The sequence below is a fragment of the Macrosteles quadrilineatus genome, unplaced genomic scaffold, assembly GCF_028750875.1.
Source record: "Macrosteles quadrilineatus isolate MER2022 unplaced genomic scaffold, UCM_ALF_1.0 Scaffold_4__1_contigs__length_99947679, whole genome shotgun sequence".
Lineage (NCBI taxonomy): Eukaryota > Metazoa > Arthropoda > Insecta > Hemiptera > Cicadellidae > Macrosteles > Macrosteles quadrilineatus.
The window spans coordinates 36257279-36276157 of record NW_026542597.1 but is presented as its reverse complement, the minus strand read 5'-3'; the positions used below and the strand labels follow the sequence as shown (position 1 = coordinate 36276157).

The 18879-nt window shown below is 33.6% G+C and overlaps 1 protein-coding gene across 2 annotated transcripts in view; it reads right to left on the bottom strand.

The window, feature by feature from the left end:
* The window catches only part of LOC128991506 (pleckstrin homology domain-containing family G member 5-like), a 263086-nt gene that overhangs the window by 50635 nt on the left and 193572 nt on the right, over positions 1–18879 (bottom strand). For both annotated transcript variants that reach the window (XM_054414443.1, XM_054414444.1), the window contains 3 exons: positions 17883–17977; positions 13599–13738; positions 9285–9367 (listed from right to left, as the gene is read on the bottom strand). In XM_054414443.1, the coding sequence (XP_054270418.1) occupies positions 9285–9367; positions 13599–13738; positions 17883–17977 (318 nt within the window). The remainder of the gene's footprint in view (positions 1–9284; positions 9368–13598; positions 13739–17882; positions 17978–18879) is intronic.

The window sequence follows — 18879 nt, the reverse complement described above, 5'->3', positions numbered from 1 at the left end:
CCTTGACTTCAAATTTAGATAAGGGAAAGAATAACTCTAGTGAAGAAGACAGTTGTAATTTGTATAAAACTGGATTCGTTCCTGTCTATAAATGGGGCCTTCAGTTTTCCAACAGTTCCGGCCAGAGTATTGGTAGCTTCTTGCAGCGTGTTGAAGAACTACGTCGAGCCAGGGGGCTGACTGAAGTACAACTGTTTAAGTCGGCAGTGGATTTATTTTCTGGGAGTGCCTTGATTTGGTACAGATCTACAGTGGGAAGAATCACAAGTTGGGCAGAGCTTTGTCAGGAGATGAAAGAGGTCTTCCAAACCCCGGACTATGATGACATGTTATCACAAGAAATTATGAATCGCAGACAAGGGGACCAAGAAACAATCGACTTGTACATCGCTTCAATGGAAGGACTCTACAGCCGCTTATCCATGCCTACGGGAGAAGAGATTCGTTTGAAGCAAATGCTTAAAAATCTTAATCGCTATCTTCAAGAAAAGTTGTGTTTATTCCCAATAGTCTCTATAAGCCAACTGAGAACCCTGGGAAGGAAAGCAGAGTTAGGTCGTCTTAGGGCAGCCAACAGTCAGTCCATGTCTAGCTCCGCTTCAATACTAGAGCCTGATCTTGCATATAGGAAGTCCACAGTAGTCAAACAACGAGTAGCAGAAGTATCCCACCCAAGAAATCCACAGAAGTTTTCAAAAATGAAATGTTGGAATTGTTCTGAAGAAGGACATAATCAACATAGCTGTAGTAAACCTAGAACTGTGTTTTGTTATGGCTGCGGGGCTAAAAATGTCAAAAAGACAGTGTGTACCTTTTGCAGTCCAAAAAACGCCCGAGTCGGGGAGCCAGCTCTCAAATAAACGCTGTCTCCCCAAACAATGATAAGGCAGTGCCAACCAAGGATACTTGTTCCAAGCCAGCTAGGGTTGACTTTGTTATTGAATCTGTAGGGGGTGATTCTCGACCATATTTAGATGTCAGAGTTTTTGGTCGCAAAATACGTGCTCTGTTAGATTCTGGTGCATCTCGCACCATTTTAGGTAAAGATGGAGATTGGATTTTTAATGGTTTTCCAGGAAAACTTCATGTTGCTAATAATACCTTTGTAGAAACTGCAGATTCGAAGAAGCATGCTATAGCTGGAATAGTAGTTCTACCAATTACACTCAAAGGACAGACCAAGTACCTGGATGTATTCTATGTGCCTACCCTTAGCCATAATTTACTTTTGGGAATAGATTTCTGGGAGAAGTTCCATATAGTAGCAGATCTTCATCATAGAAGATGGGAATTTTCAAATGTTATGTCAACATCTTATTGTAGCTCAGTTAGTAGTGGGATTCAGGGTGAAGATCATCTTTCTCCAGATCAAAAAACTCAGCTGAACAAGTTAATCGACCAGTATTTCAGTGTGCCTCAACCAGCATTAGGGAGAACTGACAAGGTGTTTCACACTATCAACACAGGAGATGCACCTGCGGTGAAACAAAGATACTATCCAATGTCACCCGCCCGCCAAAAGATGGTCAGTGATGAGTTGGACAAGATGCTGCAATTGGGTGTGGTAGAACCATCAAACAGCGACTGGTCATCCCCAATTTTGCTAGTTGATAAACCAGATGGGTCTAAAAGAGTTTGTGTGAATTTCAAAAAATTGAATTCCGTCTCAAAGAAGGATGCTTATCCTCTTCCACAAGTAACGACTATTTTGGACAGGTTACGTGATGCTCGCTACCTATCTAGCTTAGACATTAAGAGTGCGTTCTGGCAGATTCCCTTAGACAACTCCAGTCGAGAAAAAACAGCTTTCACGGTTCCTGGTCGCGGCCTATTCCATTTTGTTACTATGCCAATGGGACTGAGTAATGCCCCTGCAACCTGGCAAAGGTTTGTTGATAATGTCCTAGGTGCGGACTTAGAACCATATTGTTTTGTGTATCTAGATGATATAATTGCTATCACCCCTACTTTTGAGAAACACATTGAGGTTTTGTCTGAAATTTTGAAGAGAATCCGAGAGGCAAAGGTTACGTTGAACAAGGAAAAGTGCCAATTCTGCCGCCCAGAGCTTAAATATCTTGGATATGTAGTCAGCGAAAAGGGTCTTAGGGTGGACCCAGAGAAAGTAAAGGCCATCATTGACCTACCAGTGCCCAAGAACCAAAAGGAGGTACGCCAGTTCTGTGGTACTGCCTCTTGGTATAGGCGGTTTATCCCAGATTTCGCTTCCCGTCTTTATCCCCTCACTTCGCTACTGAAGAAGCGAGCTAAATTTGTTTGGACCGAGGCGGCCCAGAGTGCCTTCTTGGACATCAGATCTTGTCTAGTCACATCACCGATTTTGTCTTGTCCTGATTTTACTAAGCCCTTTGTCATATCCTGTGATGCCTCTGCAGTGGGCGTGGGCGCTGTTTTGAGCCAAGAGACTGAGACCGGAGAGGTTGTGGTAGCTTATGCTAGTCGGACTCTAAGCAAGCAAGAGCAAAATTATTCCGCCACTGAACGAGAATGCCTGGCTGTTATTTGGTCAGTCGAGCGCTTCCGACCCTATGTAGAAGGTACCAAGTTTAAAGTGATAACAGATCACTACAGCTTGTTATGGTTGTTCAACCTACGAGATCCACAAGGCAGACTGGCTAGGTGGGCCTTGAGGCTCCAGCCTTATGATTTCGATCTGATACATCGCAAGGGAAAAGAGAACGTGGTCCCTGATTTGCTATCAAGATCAGCAGCAGTGGAGCCAGACAACAATTTTCATTGTGATGTGGTTGTGCCTGTAGAGGTCAAAGATAAATGGTATGTTAAGATGATCAACAATGTTAGATCTGAAGGCCAAAAATATCTACAATGGAGAGTCAGAGATCACCAACTGTGGAGGAAAGTCAATGACAGCGTAGGCCTTTCAGAAGAAGACGATCTTCAGTCATGGAAATTGGTACTACCCAAAGATACTCGAGCTTCAGCGTTGGAGGAATGCCATGATCATCCTACAGCAGGACACCCCGGGATCTTCAAGACCTACAAAAGACTCCAATTGAAGTATTACTGGCCCAAAATGAAAGCGGATGCTGCCAATTATGTTTCTCGGTGTAAAGTATGTCAAACTATTAAGTATGATCAAAATTTGCCAGCTGGATTGATGGGTGAGCGACGTGGGATTGATGAACCTTGGAAAATGGTTGCTGCAGACCTTATGGGTCCGTTCCCCAGATCCACTAAAGGATTTAAATATATTTTGGTCATGACTGATACCTTCACAAAATATTCAGTTCTGGTGCCTCTTAGGGCAGCCACAGCAAGGGCTGTAGCGCAACATCTCGAAGAAGATATATTTTTGGTGTATGGAGTACCCAAATATTTAGTCTTTGATAATGGATCAGAGTTTACTGGGGCTCCAGTGAAGAATTTGGCAACAAGCTACAGATGTAAGATTCTATACACTCCAAGTAGACACCCCCAATCAAATCCTACGGAAAGGGTAAATCGGAATGTGATCACCATGTTGCGTGCCTATGTGGGAGACAACCACAGGGAGTGGGACAAACATTTGGCTCAAATAGGATACGCACTGAGAACTGGCGTCCATGAGGTCACGGGATTTTCACCGGCATATCTTAATTTTGGACGTGAGCTATCTGCTTCAGGAGATGGGGTAGATCTGAATTGTGATCAAATGCCACTGATTGAGGATTGTGGGAAATACGGCAGAAGACTTCAAGAGCTTCAAGACATCTTCAAGGACATCAAGGATAGAATGATCAGAGCACATGAGAAGAATAGTCAACGTTACAATCTTCGAAGAAGACCTCAGGAATTCAAAGTTGATGACCTGGTACTGAAGAGGAACTTCGCTCAGTCAAATGCTGCTGCAGGATTCTCGGCTAAACTGACTCCTAGATTCGTTGGACCATTCAGAATTGAGAAGAAAGTTTCAAATCTGGTATACAGCCTGGAAGATCTTCATGGAAGAAGTGCAGGAAATTGGCATGTCAATGATTTGAAGAGATACGTCAACTGATTCAGGATGTTATGACTTCAGTCTTCACAGATTTGGAGAAATTTTAGGAAAATTTCTTTAGGCGGGGGAGTGTTGTAACCATTTAAATTAATAATTGCCACAGTTTCCCAACATGATCACTGGCCATGATCATACAACACATTCATGGTATTTTAGGAGCTCCTTTCCATGAGGGATACCACAATTGTTACATTTAAACATTGGTTTTGCCAATAAAGTTCTGCAGGCACTAAGGAAAGTCCATAACTCAGGATTTGAGTTGAACTTTGTCCGCCCCACTCCTTCCCCCTTTGAAACATGTTCATAGCAGAAAACCTGCAAACTGGACTGAAGTTATACATGAACAAGAACAGTGTGGAAGTTTCCAGAACTAAATTGACGACATTTATGTGGTTTAAAGTTAAAAGTTAGCCATTTTGGAGTCAGCAAGCTTTGAAGAAGTGTCAGCAATTGCAAGCTATCTACTTGGATCATTCTTTCCCTCCTGACCACCTTTAGGGATTTATTGGCAGAGGTGAGAATATTTGTAAATACTTTAATTTGATTTTTAACTGATTTTGAAATCATATGAATTATTAAATTTAACTTTTAAAATATATATATTTCAGTGTAACCTGTTCATGATGAAATCTTGGCTAGACATGCAGTGTAGAGGCTTTGGAATATTTTAAGAATTATTATTTAATATTGTTAACTTTAATTTTAAAGAGATTTAGTCTGATAAATATTGTAGTTGATGTAGAATTCACAAATTATATGGTATTTTTGATCAGTACAATTTATTTCTTAGTAACAGTGGAAAACTTTGCCAACTAAAACCTGTTTTGAGGATGAAACATGAAAGCTGGTAACTGATTACTTAAAATCTTTTAATTTGTCTCTTTATTCAAAATGTTAACGATTATGTTGTAGTATACTGTAAATATAAATGTTTAATAATCATGTTCCTGTAAATAGCTGTTGTTGTATTTGTATAAAACTCTCAATCCATATTTTCACATAGACCAGCACACTATGGCTGAATCACATTTGAAGCAATTAATTATAGAAGTTTCCACATTTTAAAATGCTCAATTGCAATTTCTTATTAATAGTGCTGTATATAGTTTGATCCAAAATATTGTTTTATTATGTGTTTTAATGAAAAGTCAACTAAATTAAATGTTCAATGTTATCAGTGAATTTTGAGTCTGACAAAATGATGAATTAATTTAGCAAATTTATAACTGTAAAACAAAGTGAATTATTTTGTGAAGATTTACATAAACGTTCCAAAGTCTCACCAATGTATGTCAAAGTGTGTAAGTATGTATGTAACTGTTTAATAGGGTAAGATGTGTTATTATTAATTGTCGAAAGTGTTAACATTAGAGTTTATCATTTCCATGATTGTACATGAACTTATTTGAATATATTAGCAGCTAGTGAGTCTAAACTTAAATTAAAGCAACCTATGATACATTTTTGGGTGCTAATTTAGAGAGTGAATCATATTCTAGTAGTGAAGGGGATCCATACAAGAACTAATTGCATTATTTTGGATAAATATTTTGAATTATAGCTCATGGACTTTGTAATTTAACTTATATCTTAAACTCAAACTCACTTGAACTGATTTAAATATATTTAGCATTTCACTTTTGTCATTGTATGTAAATATCATGTTTTAGGTTAGGTTATGTGAAAAGTTATATGCCTAAATGAGGAGACTTTATAACATTCATGAACTTTATTCAATTTAGTGAAGATTTGTTGAGTTATTCATGTTTGGGACATGGTGTACTACCAGCAAAAATTAACTAGGAACATGACTACTATATTATTAGACCTGAGTACTAGTATGTGTATGGGTTTTGCACAGGGAATTTTTGGACCCTAGTGATTACTTGGTGCTACCTACCTCCCCTGATGTGGTCTTCGGTGCTAGACTGTTGAGTTTCTGGTTCAGTTCTACCTTTTGGGACATCTACTTACCGTGTTGGACTACTTCTCTGGACATTGGTGTTCACTCGTCAACCTGTGGGTGTACCGTGCTCCACCTAACCGTCGCAGACTTAACCAACGCACTCAAACCACAGATAGGACAATTTCATTTTCACTCTTTTGTATTATATGTATATATTTAGATGATTTAAATTAACTTGCTATTGCTTATGTACATTTTCAGGGATTATTCTAATTAGTTTTAAGTGGGAATTCTATGTTTATTGCTATTAGTTAGTGTCGGCCGACAAGTTAGGTATAATTCAGTGGATTTACTTTTGCAAATATTGAATATTGAATATTAAAGGGCAATTAATTGTTGTTGAGATATCATACTTTACTTCAATATTAAATAATTTTGTGGTGATTGAAAATTCTAGTTATCATTCAGATCACCTGGTGTGTGCCCTATCTTGATTAGATAAAACAGTTATAGTATTTTTGAGAATTATTTAAATACAATTTGAATTTAGATTTATAAGATTTATTTGAATTTTTGAATTTAAACTTGGAAACCACATTTATTTAAGATATTTTATTTGAACTTGCCCTATTATCTACTTTTAACTTCTGGAATTAGTGAGAGAGTATTTTGCATCAACATTCTTATCTGAGCAAAAGATAAGCAGATATCTTAAGCCATATTATCAAGACAATTTTTGTAATATTTTAGTAATTAATATCACTTGGTAGATTTTACTGAAAAGTGTGTTTAGCCAAGGACTTAAATTAATTAACTATAGGGTTTAGCCTCTGCCATTCCTTTCAGTATTTTGTTTTTCGAAATTATTTTAAATTTTCCTTTTCCTTGGAACATTTCCTAGTTTGGATCCCAGGAAGTTTAAAAACTAGGTGGCGCCCCTCTTCATGAAGAATTATTGAATTATTGATCAAGGATAAACACTCTGTGTATAATATTCATCGACCCACCCCAGACTGAGCAATCCGAGGCCAGAGTGTCACACATATCTAGTATGCACAGATCCACACCATTACTGTTTGCATTATACTCCCATATTGCACCATCATAATACGACATTTTAATCTTTGTACGTTTATGTTATGCATATAGCCCATCAAGTGATCTCTAAAAAAATGGCTCGTGGTTTTTCCTATGATGGAACGATTACCTCATCACTTTTTCGACCAGTCTTTTCCTCACGCCTATCCTCAGTCATTACTGATGTAACCAACCAACATTATACGCATAATGCAATTTAAGTGTGCGTATTAATTAACTCTTTAACTACTCCAATTTTCACTGCATAGTAAATAAGAACAAGACTTGTCATCATAAAAAGTGCATTCATTTCCTCCCGGAATCGGTACTGCCTTAGCCTTTAGCTTGCAGTAATCAAAATAGAAATTTATTTTTTTTAATATTTGTTATTATTTTTTTAACTCAATTCCATATTTTATTACTGAAACAGAACCAAAAGGAACAAAATAAAAAATAGGGCGCAAAAGATGTTTCTTTGACGAGTTTAGCCCAAATAAAAATTTCTTTTAAAAAACAAGACTATACGGAACTGCTTCCATTATACTAAACAAAGAACAAAGCAACCGTTTCGTGGCATTTAACAGTTCAGTGGGTCATACAAAACCTGGGGGGGGGGGAGGGAGGGGGAGGTAGAAATGTAGGCCTTTATGTTACACTACTTTAATCATACTCAAATGTCCTTTAATACAGAAAGAGGTATTTTTACTTTACAATGAATATGCTTCAATTTTTAAGATTTTGTCTTGTTTTGGAGTTTTTGACCTAGTTTTTGCTGGATTGAATCCATGTTCTAGACAAAATGGTTATACCGTAAATGAATAAAAAAATAAATACATTAAAAACCATAATCATGTACAAAAAGTAAACAGTTGTAGGCCTATGTATATCTGTTTGCATATGATTTTTGCTAAAATCGTAACAGCCTAAAATTTATCTTAATCTAAGGCATAAAAACATTTGTCTGAATTCAAGATATGAAAAAAAAGACCACGCATGTATTACGTTTCTAAATTACAGATCCCTGAAAAGTCAAACAGATTGAGATATATTAAGTTGAAGTTTTTCAAATACGCCATTTTATAAATATAAAATCTAGAAACGCATAACTTAATGCGCACTTGGACTTTAAAATACATATTAACCATTCTTAGGTTCATGATTGTAGCTCAAATGGATATTAGGTTATTAGAGATACAAAACACACATTTAGGCAGCCAGGATAATATTCACACCATTTTGCATGATGATTTTTTTTTTTAATTCTTCTGTATGCAAGACTAAAATCCAAAAAGGAGAATACCGATACACGCCTTCTTAAGGTGATTATAAAGTATTGAATATCGTTCGAATATTTATAAATTTGTCACCAGTCAGTTGCGAGAGGTTCAAACAATGCAGTTTTTCTTACGTAAAAATAATTTAAATGTTATCTTCAGACTTGTATACTATTTATAGAAATATAGTATGGTTACTATACCAGATATGGCGCTTTTACACTGTTAAAATGTCCTTGAGAAATCTGTTTTTCTTTCCAGAATATAAAGGATGATTTCTACCACGGTTAACAAGTTAAATTAGATATTGTCCAAGTGTATGTACATAGATGTACTAGCTAAAGGCACAACAGCGGAATAATTTAGGAAGGAAAGCAAGGCTGAATGTACCAGGTTCCTAACAAGCAAAGATAATGAAGTGACTCTCTCCCGGGAAATATTGCTTGATCTAATACTTCATCTGGCACGAAACGTGAACCTACTAGTAATAAACACTTTAAGGACATTCTGAGGAATTTTGATATGGATTAAATTTAAATGTTCACATAAAATCTACTTTCAAATATATTTCTATTATTGATCACACACATTGCTTTTGTTGAATGAGCTTTAAAAATATCTTAGAACTATTTATCTTTTATGGTGTACAAGTTGTAGTTGAATAATGAACAAATTATAAATTTATTACAGAAAAACACTTTGAGTAGACTAGGTGTAGGCTAGGCATACATTTCCTTTCAAAATGTATGAATTACTCCTAGTCCTATGTATCGAATGAATATTATTTGAGGGTAGTTATTACCTTTAGTTTAAATACCATTTTTACAAAATAATCTGACAAAATCATTTTCAGAAATAATATTCTATGTATTCAAAGTTCACTTTTCCAAACTTCTGAAACGTAACATTTCTCTCAGTCACTATAATACATATCGAGTCTTTCCCTCTTATTCCCCACAGAGGACTGATCCACAACAAGACTGATCGGCAAAGTTACACTAAAACTCACCCCTGAAGACTTTCTGGAGTGCGAGACTTGTGAAACTTTGGTCTTTGGCCTCTGGGATGTAGGCTGGGGTCGGTCGTCTTTACCTGAAACAACCCCCGAGATTTTGTCAAGTAAGATAAAACGGGTTTAAGTTATAAACGAAAATGATTTAGACTAGAATAATGTCGTTCTAAACTGAATTAAAATAAAAAATATTTACGTATTTTCAACATTGTGAGCACATAAAAATATATAGACTAATATTACAAAATATGAAAATTATCAACATAAAATAAAATAGAAAGTAAATACATGATTATATAAATTCGTATAATACTCAACGATAAAGCTACCCCTAATATACATCATTATGGCGTGCTAAATGCAGCACTTTTGAAACAAAGACTAAAAGACGTTGTACAGTTCTTCACTATATATAGAATTTTTAAGTGAAGCACGGAGTAAAAATTTACAAAAAGCAACATTTTTGGGAGTAATATTCACACTTAAGGAAACTATTTTTAGTTGAAAGAAAATGACTAAATAACCACGTTATCAAGTCTTAATTGCGTCAACATATTATTACTTATACTTATATATTATTAATAACGAACCCAAAAAATTGAGTTTTTACAATAATACAAAAAAAATCTATAATATTTCGTTTTGCTTGACTATCAGTTTGAAAAATGGACGTCAAAATATTAATATTTATACTGTAGTGAATAACGGTGTTGATCAATCTATCACTGTCAAATCGTATTAGAGAGTATTTCGATAAAATGCAGAGAGATTGACACTTCTGTTTGACAGTGGTTGAAAATTCTCTACTGTTGTGTGACTTTTACACAATCAAATTCGGCCGGAGATATATCCAGGTAAGTATAGGTATAAATATGTTTCAATTTGTTTATGGAAATTTTCAATCTTGAATACCTTTTGAATCAAAATATTCAATGCCTATGTGGGAGGTTTTTTTTATATGGCTGCATTATTGGAGAAAGTAGTGTTTTAAGATATTTAGAGGTTTATAAGATTAAAATCATTATTAGCAGTTAATTTGTGGATTCTGAAATAAAAATTACCTAATTGAATAATTATACGAAAATCAGGGGACATAGGCAAGTGCTGCCTGTGCGTCTGCTGGGTTGATATTAGAAAAAAAAACTAAATACTATGGCGTTATGAAAATTAAAGTAAACTGTTGCTTAAACAAGTATTAATTTAGGCAAATTATTTATAAATGGAAATTTTCACTTAATATATAATAAACAAATTGAACAAAATACGGTTTTGATCAGGTGGGGACTATATCTAATGGATTCAAGCTGGTCTAGAATGGAAGGGACAAGGGTAGATCAAACACAGGGTGTTTTGTTTCTATTTGGAATTAATTAACAAAACAATGTTTTCTCATTGTACAAGTTACAATGGCTTCTTTAACGGGTAATTACATTAACGTACATCCAGAAAATCTAAATTTAAGGTAAACATAAAAACGAGTATCAGCTTAATTAAATCTACTATAACGTAATAGTAATTTATCTTAATTGCCCTGTAATTGAAATTTATCGTATATAGTAAAACTATGGCTCCTTACTCAAATAGTAATTGCCTTGTTCGGAATCTTTCTCGTAATCAAGCCATCTTTTCTCATGATAAAAACAAATGTATCAATGTAATAAAACATCTTCTTATTAGTTATTTTTACGTTAAGTAAATACTAAGGTTAATGAATTATTTTTCTTCATAAAATATTGAAAAAGATGTCCAGATTCACGTAATATAGTCTCTATTTTAATACGCCTCAAGCTGAATTATTTTAATACGCCTCAAGCTGAATTATTCCATCTAAATATATCTATATATTTCCAACCGACCCATCATCCTGGTTAGTTAAGCTCCAAGTTTATTTCACTCTTTAACACTCCACTCACATTGTAGCTCAAGAACAGCAAAATGTAACGTTAAAGAATTCTAAGTACGTTGGTCGAATTGGTTTAAAAGGGTTCTAAACGGCTTTAAATAAACGGTATCAGCATTCTGACACATACTTTCTCCATTAAGTTTGTCAACAACCTTTATCATGTGTAAGCGGTGAGAGTAAATATACGGAAATGGGATTTGTACCATTTTCTTCAGAATTAAAAGGACTATAACATAGGTACTAAATTTTTATCAAAATCGTTTGAGCCAATTTAGGGAGAATCTTATTTTCCGTTATTTTATGGGGTTTTTATGGGAAAATAATATAATTTACAATAACTTTTGAACAATAATTTTTACAGAAATGGGATTTGTACCATTTTGTTTAGAATATAAAGGACTAAAAAATACTAAATTTTTATCAAAATCCTTCCATTTTTGGGAAAATCCTTTTTTTCCGTTATTTTATGGGAAAATCCCTATTAAAAATCAAAATTTATAAAAAATGAAAAATAACTATCAAAATTGTAAGGACCATGACATAGTATGTTAAATCAAAACCGGATTATTGTCTAAAACCCAATTTTTCGTTATTTTATGGGGGTTTTATGGGAAAATAACATAATTTACCATAACTTTTGAACCGTAATTTTTACAGAAATGGGATTTGTACCATTTTGTTAAGAATTTAAAGGGCTACAACATACAAAATTTTTATCAAAATCGTTCGGGCCATTTTTGAGAAAATTCTATTTTTCCGGTTTTTTATGGGTTTTTATGGGGAAATCCCCATTAAAAATCAAAATTTCAAAAAAATGAAAAAAACGCCTGGAGATACCATAAATTAGAACCTACATACCAAATTTCATCAAAATCAGACCACAGGTGTAGTCTCTAGCTCTGTACACATCCAGACACACAGACACACACACACACACACACACACACACAGACATCACTTCGAAAACCACTTTTTTGGGTCCAGGGGGACCCAAAACGAATATATCCACTCAAAACTCAAACTCGAAAATTTTGACGAAAACAATACTTTCTCCATATACTATGGTATAGGAGGAGAAAGTAAAAATAGAGCAGAATGTAGGTTAAAATAATTAAAAAGGGGTGAAGAGAAAGGGGAAACGATACGGTGGTTAGATATTGACCCAACCTTATCTCTATCATCCAAGAACTCTTCATTCTTTAGTAGTTCCTCGCCATTATCTATCTAATTTCAAAACTCCTCCCAACAATTTTGAAAGTGCAAACTTCGCAAACAGTTTTGAAAGTGAAAGTAGGATATAGGTAAAAATAATTAAGAAGGGGGAAAGAGGAAGGGGAGCGATAAGCAGGTTTGATATTGACCCAACCTTATCTCTATCACCCAGAAACTCTTCCCCATGTTCCTCACGTAGTACCTCCTTGCGTTATCTGCTTAATGTCCTTTAATCTTAAAAAAGTTCCAAATCATTTCCTTTTAACCGTATAGAATGTCAAGTGTGTTTTCAGCGCAATGCTCTATAAACAGCTATTTCGTAAACTGCTTTGAAAGTGAAAGCAGGAAGTATGTTGAAATAATAAGAAGGGGTGTAGAGGAACAGGAAGCGACAAGGCTTGCATATTGACCCAGTCTTATCTCTTCTATCCATGACTCTCCCTTCTCTATTACTTCCTTGCCGTTATCTACCCAATTTTTTTAGTATTTTACTCTAAATAATTCCTAACACTAATCTAAATTATTTCCTTTAAACAATTGTAGACTATCCATGATTATTATTTTACACATTATTTACACAGGAGAGTTCCGCAAACGGCTTTGAAAGGGAAAGCAGGATATAGGATAATTGAGTTGGGAGAAGAGAGGGGAGAGGAAAAGAAAAAGATAAGGTGGTTGCATATTGACCCAGTCTTATCTCTTCTATCCAGGAACTGCTTGTCCTTCTTTAGTACTTCCTAGCTGTTATCTACCTAACTTGGGTCCTTCGTTTCCTCAGGATATACTGAAGTTACTTTCAGTCATCTTAAAGTCACCCTAGTAAATTAATTGTCCTCTCTAAAATGTTTACGCATGATGGAAAAATCTATCACTTGTATTCAACAAGGTTTTCGTATACAACACTAAATACAGCCATTTATTTAATAAACATAACATTTTATAATTCTAATATAAATATAAAAATCATTTAATTCTTGTTTCATAATCAGGACGTTAGACTAAACTAACATCAACTAAACGTCTTTCCTCTATTTTAAGACACCCGTTTTCACATTAGGATTAGGATTAGGATTAGGATCCTACTCTTTGGGTTTGGGACAAAAATTAGTTAGTATACCTTTTTATTTTGGTTGGATTTTTAAATAAATACGTAAATAATCCAAAGCCAATAGTCACTTTTCACCCGAGGTACTCACCCTTGATGAGGATATGTTTCCCCCCCAGCCACGATGTTTCCGTTGTGAGGATGGGCAATGGAGTCTTGTACGAGTCCAGGTACACGTTGACATTGCTGAGATCGATTCCCCTTTTTTCACACACAGAGTTAAGTGCTTCACTGAAACAACAGTAATTATTGTTTTGTTAAAATAACAATTATTTTAACGCACCAAGCAGCTCCACAATAACCTGTGTGACTGGCTAGAGATGATATTTGGCTTTAAAACGTGTTGAATACTTGAATATCATCACTGATGGTATTCTTATTCGTCACATAATATTTAATTACATTTACATATAACCTATGACGATCAAGGTAGAAAAACCTTCATGTCAACCCTCTGCAATCTAAAAAAGTCTTTATTAGCGAATTTCCCATATAGGGAATAAGCTATTACCGTAGGTCTCATGGTAAGACCTAGACCCGGGACCGATTTACTTTTTTGTTTTGAGGTCCCCAGAGGCCAAAAACACCATCCGTTCAAATTCATATATATATATTTATATATGTGTCCGTTAGCGCGATAACTCGAGCAAAATTGATCCGATTTTGATGAAATTTGGTACAAACGTGTAAACCTACATTTATTCGAACGAGTTCGCGAACCAGCATAATCGGACCATGGGATCAGGGGTTTATGGGGGGTTTTATGTAGTAAAAATGGGTTTTTCTCATTTTTGACCCTAAAAACTTTAATTTTCTAAATTTCTCTGTAGACTATTTTGAAGAGCTTAAAAAAACAAATAATTTAGTATATTGAACTTTTTTTTTTAATGTTCATTGACTACGGAGAAAATTTAAAAAATTGGAAATTTAAAATTCCCATGTTATTCTTATGGAGAATAAATAAACTGTTCTAGTTTGCTTGTTTATGGATATATTTTAATCAAATTTGGTAATTTGGCTTATTTCATACTAAGCTATCAATATTTCAATTGAAAAAACACACCTCAACATCTTCCCCGTAGCAGCAAACCTAACTACTCACTAAAATTAATGTTATTTAAATAGGAAATAAATCTGAAAATTTATAGGGAATATTTTAGTAGAAATCAAGCCGGGTAAATGGAAATTCGCTTAGTATGCAGGTTTGCTGCGAAGGGGGTATTTTTAAAATACTTTTGGTTCATACCTTGTTTGGGAGCTTACAAATGACAATATTTTTTGAACATATAAACAAATATTCAACGATTTTCGTAAAGGATGTGGGAATATATATTGTCTTCCACATAGTATTACCTTTTTTATGTACAAATCTACTTTTCAAACTTTTGCAATCGTTGCCCTCATTTTGTTTACTGACCGTGAAAAAGCAAACTCACCATAACGATGTTTAAAAAGGAGAATAGCTGTATATATTAAATAATACTATTCTAATGGCCGTAGCCAAAATGTCATAATAAATTACTGGAGCTGAAGCCAATGTAATAATATTAGGTAGACAGTAAGTGTTACCACACATTAAAATTAAATTATGATCTATTGCAAAAAGTTCTGTTCTTCAGTACTTAATATGACTATTGTAGTTAGTTGATATAATACTTATAATTAATAGAATATAACTTTAACATTTGGTTACAAATTTATCCTTATTTACTATAACATAATATTTACTCCAAGAATAAAAATGTTCGAGTTTTTTTTTTAGATTTTCACAAGTAAATGAATTCTTGCTAAATAAATTATTTTATTTTCAATTTGACAATTTTATCCGATAAACTCCTTTAAAAGCGTTGTCATGACAGTATATCCAAAATTTAAACTAGAGATAAAACTGGAAGAGACACACAGGTACGGGTTTTATCATGAATACTAACAGCTGACATAAATAAACTCTGTCACAGCTGTTATCAAGTCGTAAACTGCCAACATTACGGGGAAATATTCACACTCACAATCCATCTCTCTTGGAATGACATTCAAAACAAATTTATCTTCCAGTTCTGCCAGACATTGCTCATGCACTTCACTTTTGATAATATTCCGTAAAAAAGGTGTCAGCGAAATACAGATTTGTGTTTCTAAATACAAAAATGGATGTTTCTAGATATTTATCAAGATTAAAATAATTATTTTCGTCATACTACAGAACCAAAAACAGCTTTAATACATGTTTTGCGGGTCTAAAGTAGCATTTTTACTACCTAGGGAGTAAAAACCCTTTTTGGTCCCTAAAGAGTAGAAATCAGCTGTTGTAAACAGTTGTAAAGATTTGATCATACCAATCGCATGGATCGATATTAATTATCAATTGATTTAACAGGTAAGTTATTAGCTGATTGTTGTATTATTTTCAATAGTTTGCCATATCGATGGTGTAATGCACTGTAAAACAATCGGAAAAGACTAAATGATTGAATCAAAACTTAGCAGCGGCTTATTTACATTAGCAGAATTGAAAACGAGCTGGAAGTAGTTTTAAGAAGTTATAGCTTAGTACCATAACTATATTATATTTTATAATTATAATAAGATAATATCAATCATAAATAATTTTTATTATAATATTATAATTATATTATATGACGAACAATATTATTCATCACACGGACAAAAAGAGTCACTTTACGTCCTAGTGATGAAATGTAACATATGATCGGCAGTAAAAAAGTTTTATAAACAAAATATATACAACTTTTAAAATAAAAAGCAGCTGGAGTAGAGGGTGTTACTTGTAAACATATTTTCTCTTGTTATTTTACTATTCGAATGCATTGTATACACAAATCGTTATTTAAATGAATTTGAATTTGTCTTTAAGTTGCATTTTATTTCTTACCTAAATCAAATAATACCGTTCACGACAAGGGCAAAACTATAATTTCGACCCTCTTTCATTTGACAAGTATAATTCCTATGTTTATATCGAGTCAAAAAAGGTTACCTTATGTTCTATTAATAAAATATAAAATTATTTTAAAAATAAATCAATTGTATTCGAATGCGTTTTGTAATACTTAAACAGTTCAAAATATTATAATTCAGAGGAGAAATGTGCTAAAATGTTAGTTAAGCTTAACTTTTTTAACTAGTTATAATTTTCTTACTCAAGAAATGTTCAAAGATTTCTTGGGAGAAAATCAGCAATTTTACAGTTAAAAAGTTTTATAATAAGTTAATCTATGTCAGATTCAATCATAAATTACCTCACTTTGACTTAATTCTCTCAGATTTAATTTTCACAAAACCTCTAAGATTTGATTAGAAATCTGCTAAATTATGTTGAATCTTCATAATACTTATTTTATTCAAATTCACTAGATTAATTAAGATTATAATTCGTACCAAGCAAAAAATCTAAAAACCGTTTAAAAAGGTATGCCTTTGCCTAAATCCTAATTCAAGTTCTTAAAACTGAAATCACATAGAATACAATATTTATTTTTATCATGTTCTATTTTCAGTACAGTAGTACAAATTATGACTTGTACCATTATTTTCAACTCTTATTACAGTTTATAGACACAAATAACAATTAACTAACGTCACGATTAGTTTTCATTTTATCGAACGTACAAAATACAAAAACAATTAATGATAAATCCAGTAAACTATACTGTGAATAATTTAAACACTGTATTGTTTTATTTACACTGATAATGTTTTGACAGAGATTTGACCTTATCTGCTTCACAGCGAGTCGATGGTGAATTTCAACATAATATCGCGCTATCAGCGACCCCCAGTCGCAATACTAACTGTAAACGATATAACAGTCTTTTAAACAGTCGTTATATTTTGTAAAAGCAATGTATTTATAAATAATTTCCATCAATAACCATTGGTTTATTTATAACTTAACTTATTAAACACGATGTACTTTGCAACTAATTAGTTCGAATCTGTAAATAAATGGCCAACTGTTTCGTAACCTTAAGCTTTGTAAAATATACTGACCAAAATATATAGTGTTTGTTTTAAACTCAAGCGATTGATTGCGATATGTGAATCACATAAAGCATGCATATTTATGATAGTATATGCAATTCAAAATGATAACTTGGCGCTATCCATGATTTATATAGCGAAAAAAGCTTAACTAAGATAAAAAAACGAATAGTTGTATAGTTTTTGAAGACTAGACCAACATTTTGGTATAGCCTATAATATGTGGGGTCAAATCTTAAAAATTAAAGCCTTATTGTTCACAAGTTTTTATGTAGCGTATTAATATCCGCTTAATATAGAAGATAGATAGATATGACAGTTTCCTATTAAAACCTTGTGATTACAGTACATCGATTTTTGTGTTCGTACTCACGCTAGCGAAGTTCCTTTAGAGGCGACGACGAACTCGTCTTCTTCAACGTTGGAACCAACGTCAAAACTGACGCTGAAATACTCAGAACTGGAGACCTGAAACACACCAGAATTGATAGGACACGGAATACGTGTTTATCAGAGTAAATATTAAATCCAACAAAACGTATAGTTCTGCACAAATTCAACAACTAAGACAGAGTGTCGTCTGATTCCCACACTGTTTGTAAAAAAGAAACTTCTCAGAATAATTAAAATTTTCTTAAAATATTGTTTGCCAACCTCTAATAATCGTAGGTAGCTTCTTCACGAGTAGAAACTGTAGAAACGATTTGTGATCATATTTTATCAAGCATACACGCATAACTAAAAGGTAAACGACGATCACATAATTGATTCAAACATAGTGTGTAAATTTGGAAAAATCGTGTGGATGAGAATATTTCTGTAAAATAAAAAGTAAAAAAAAACTGTCATTCAGATGTTTCCTACATTCCATAACTGCACCCCGAATTACTTTTGTTACTCTTGTGCATAATTCCGTATATTCCAAACATTATTTAATGGAATACCACACAAATTTATTTAGTGCTAAATACAGAATTATAAATAATTAAAAACATTTATTTACTAGTACCATACATGTATATAAATACAGTATAACTGTTCGTAGTATTAGATAGAAGGAGGATGAACCCCAGTTGCAATCCTGATTGAGGAAATACACAAGGAAGTATTGTGGATTCTCTCTTATTTGTTGTATCAGAGTTCCCTAGTGGATTCAAGTCTATAACTGTATTGATCAAAGGGGACTGCCCTTTGTAGCTCCATACACGCGAAAACAACTCTTTAGTCGAATAAGGATCATAAATAACTGTATAGACTATAATAAGACACGCTAATAGTTTCATCTCGTATAACAAAATATAGTACATTTGGAGTGATTTAAAAACGGTTTATACGTTTGCTGTAGATATCAGAAATATAAAAGTTTGTAT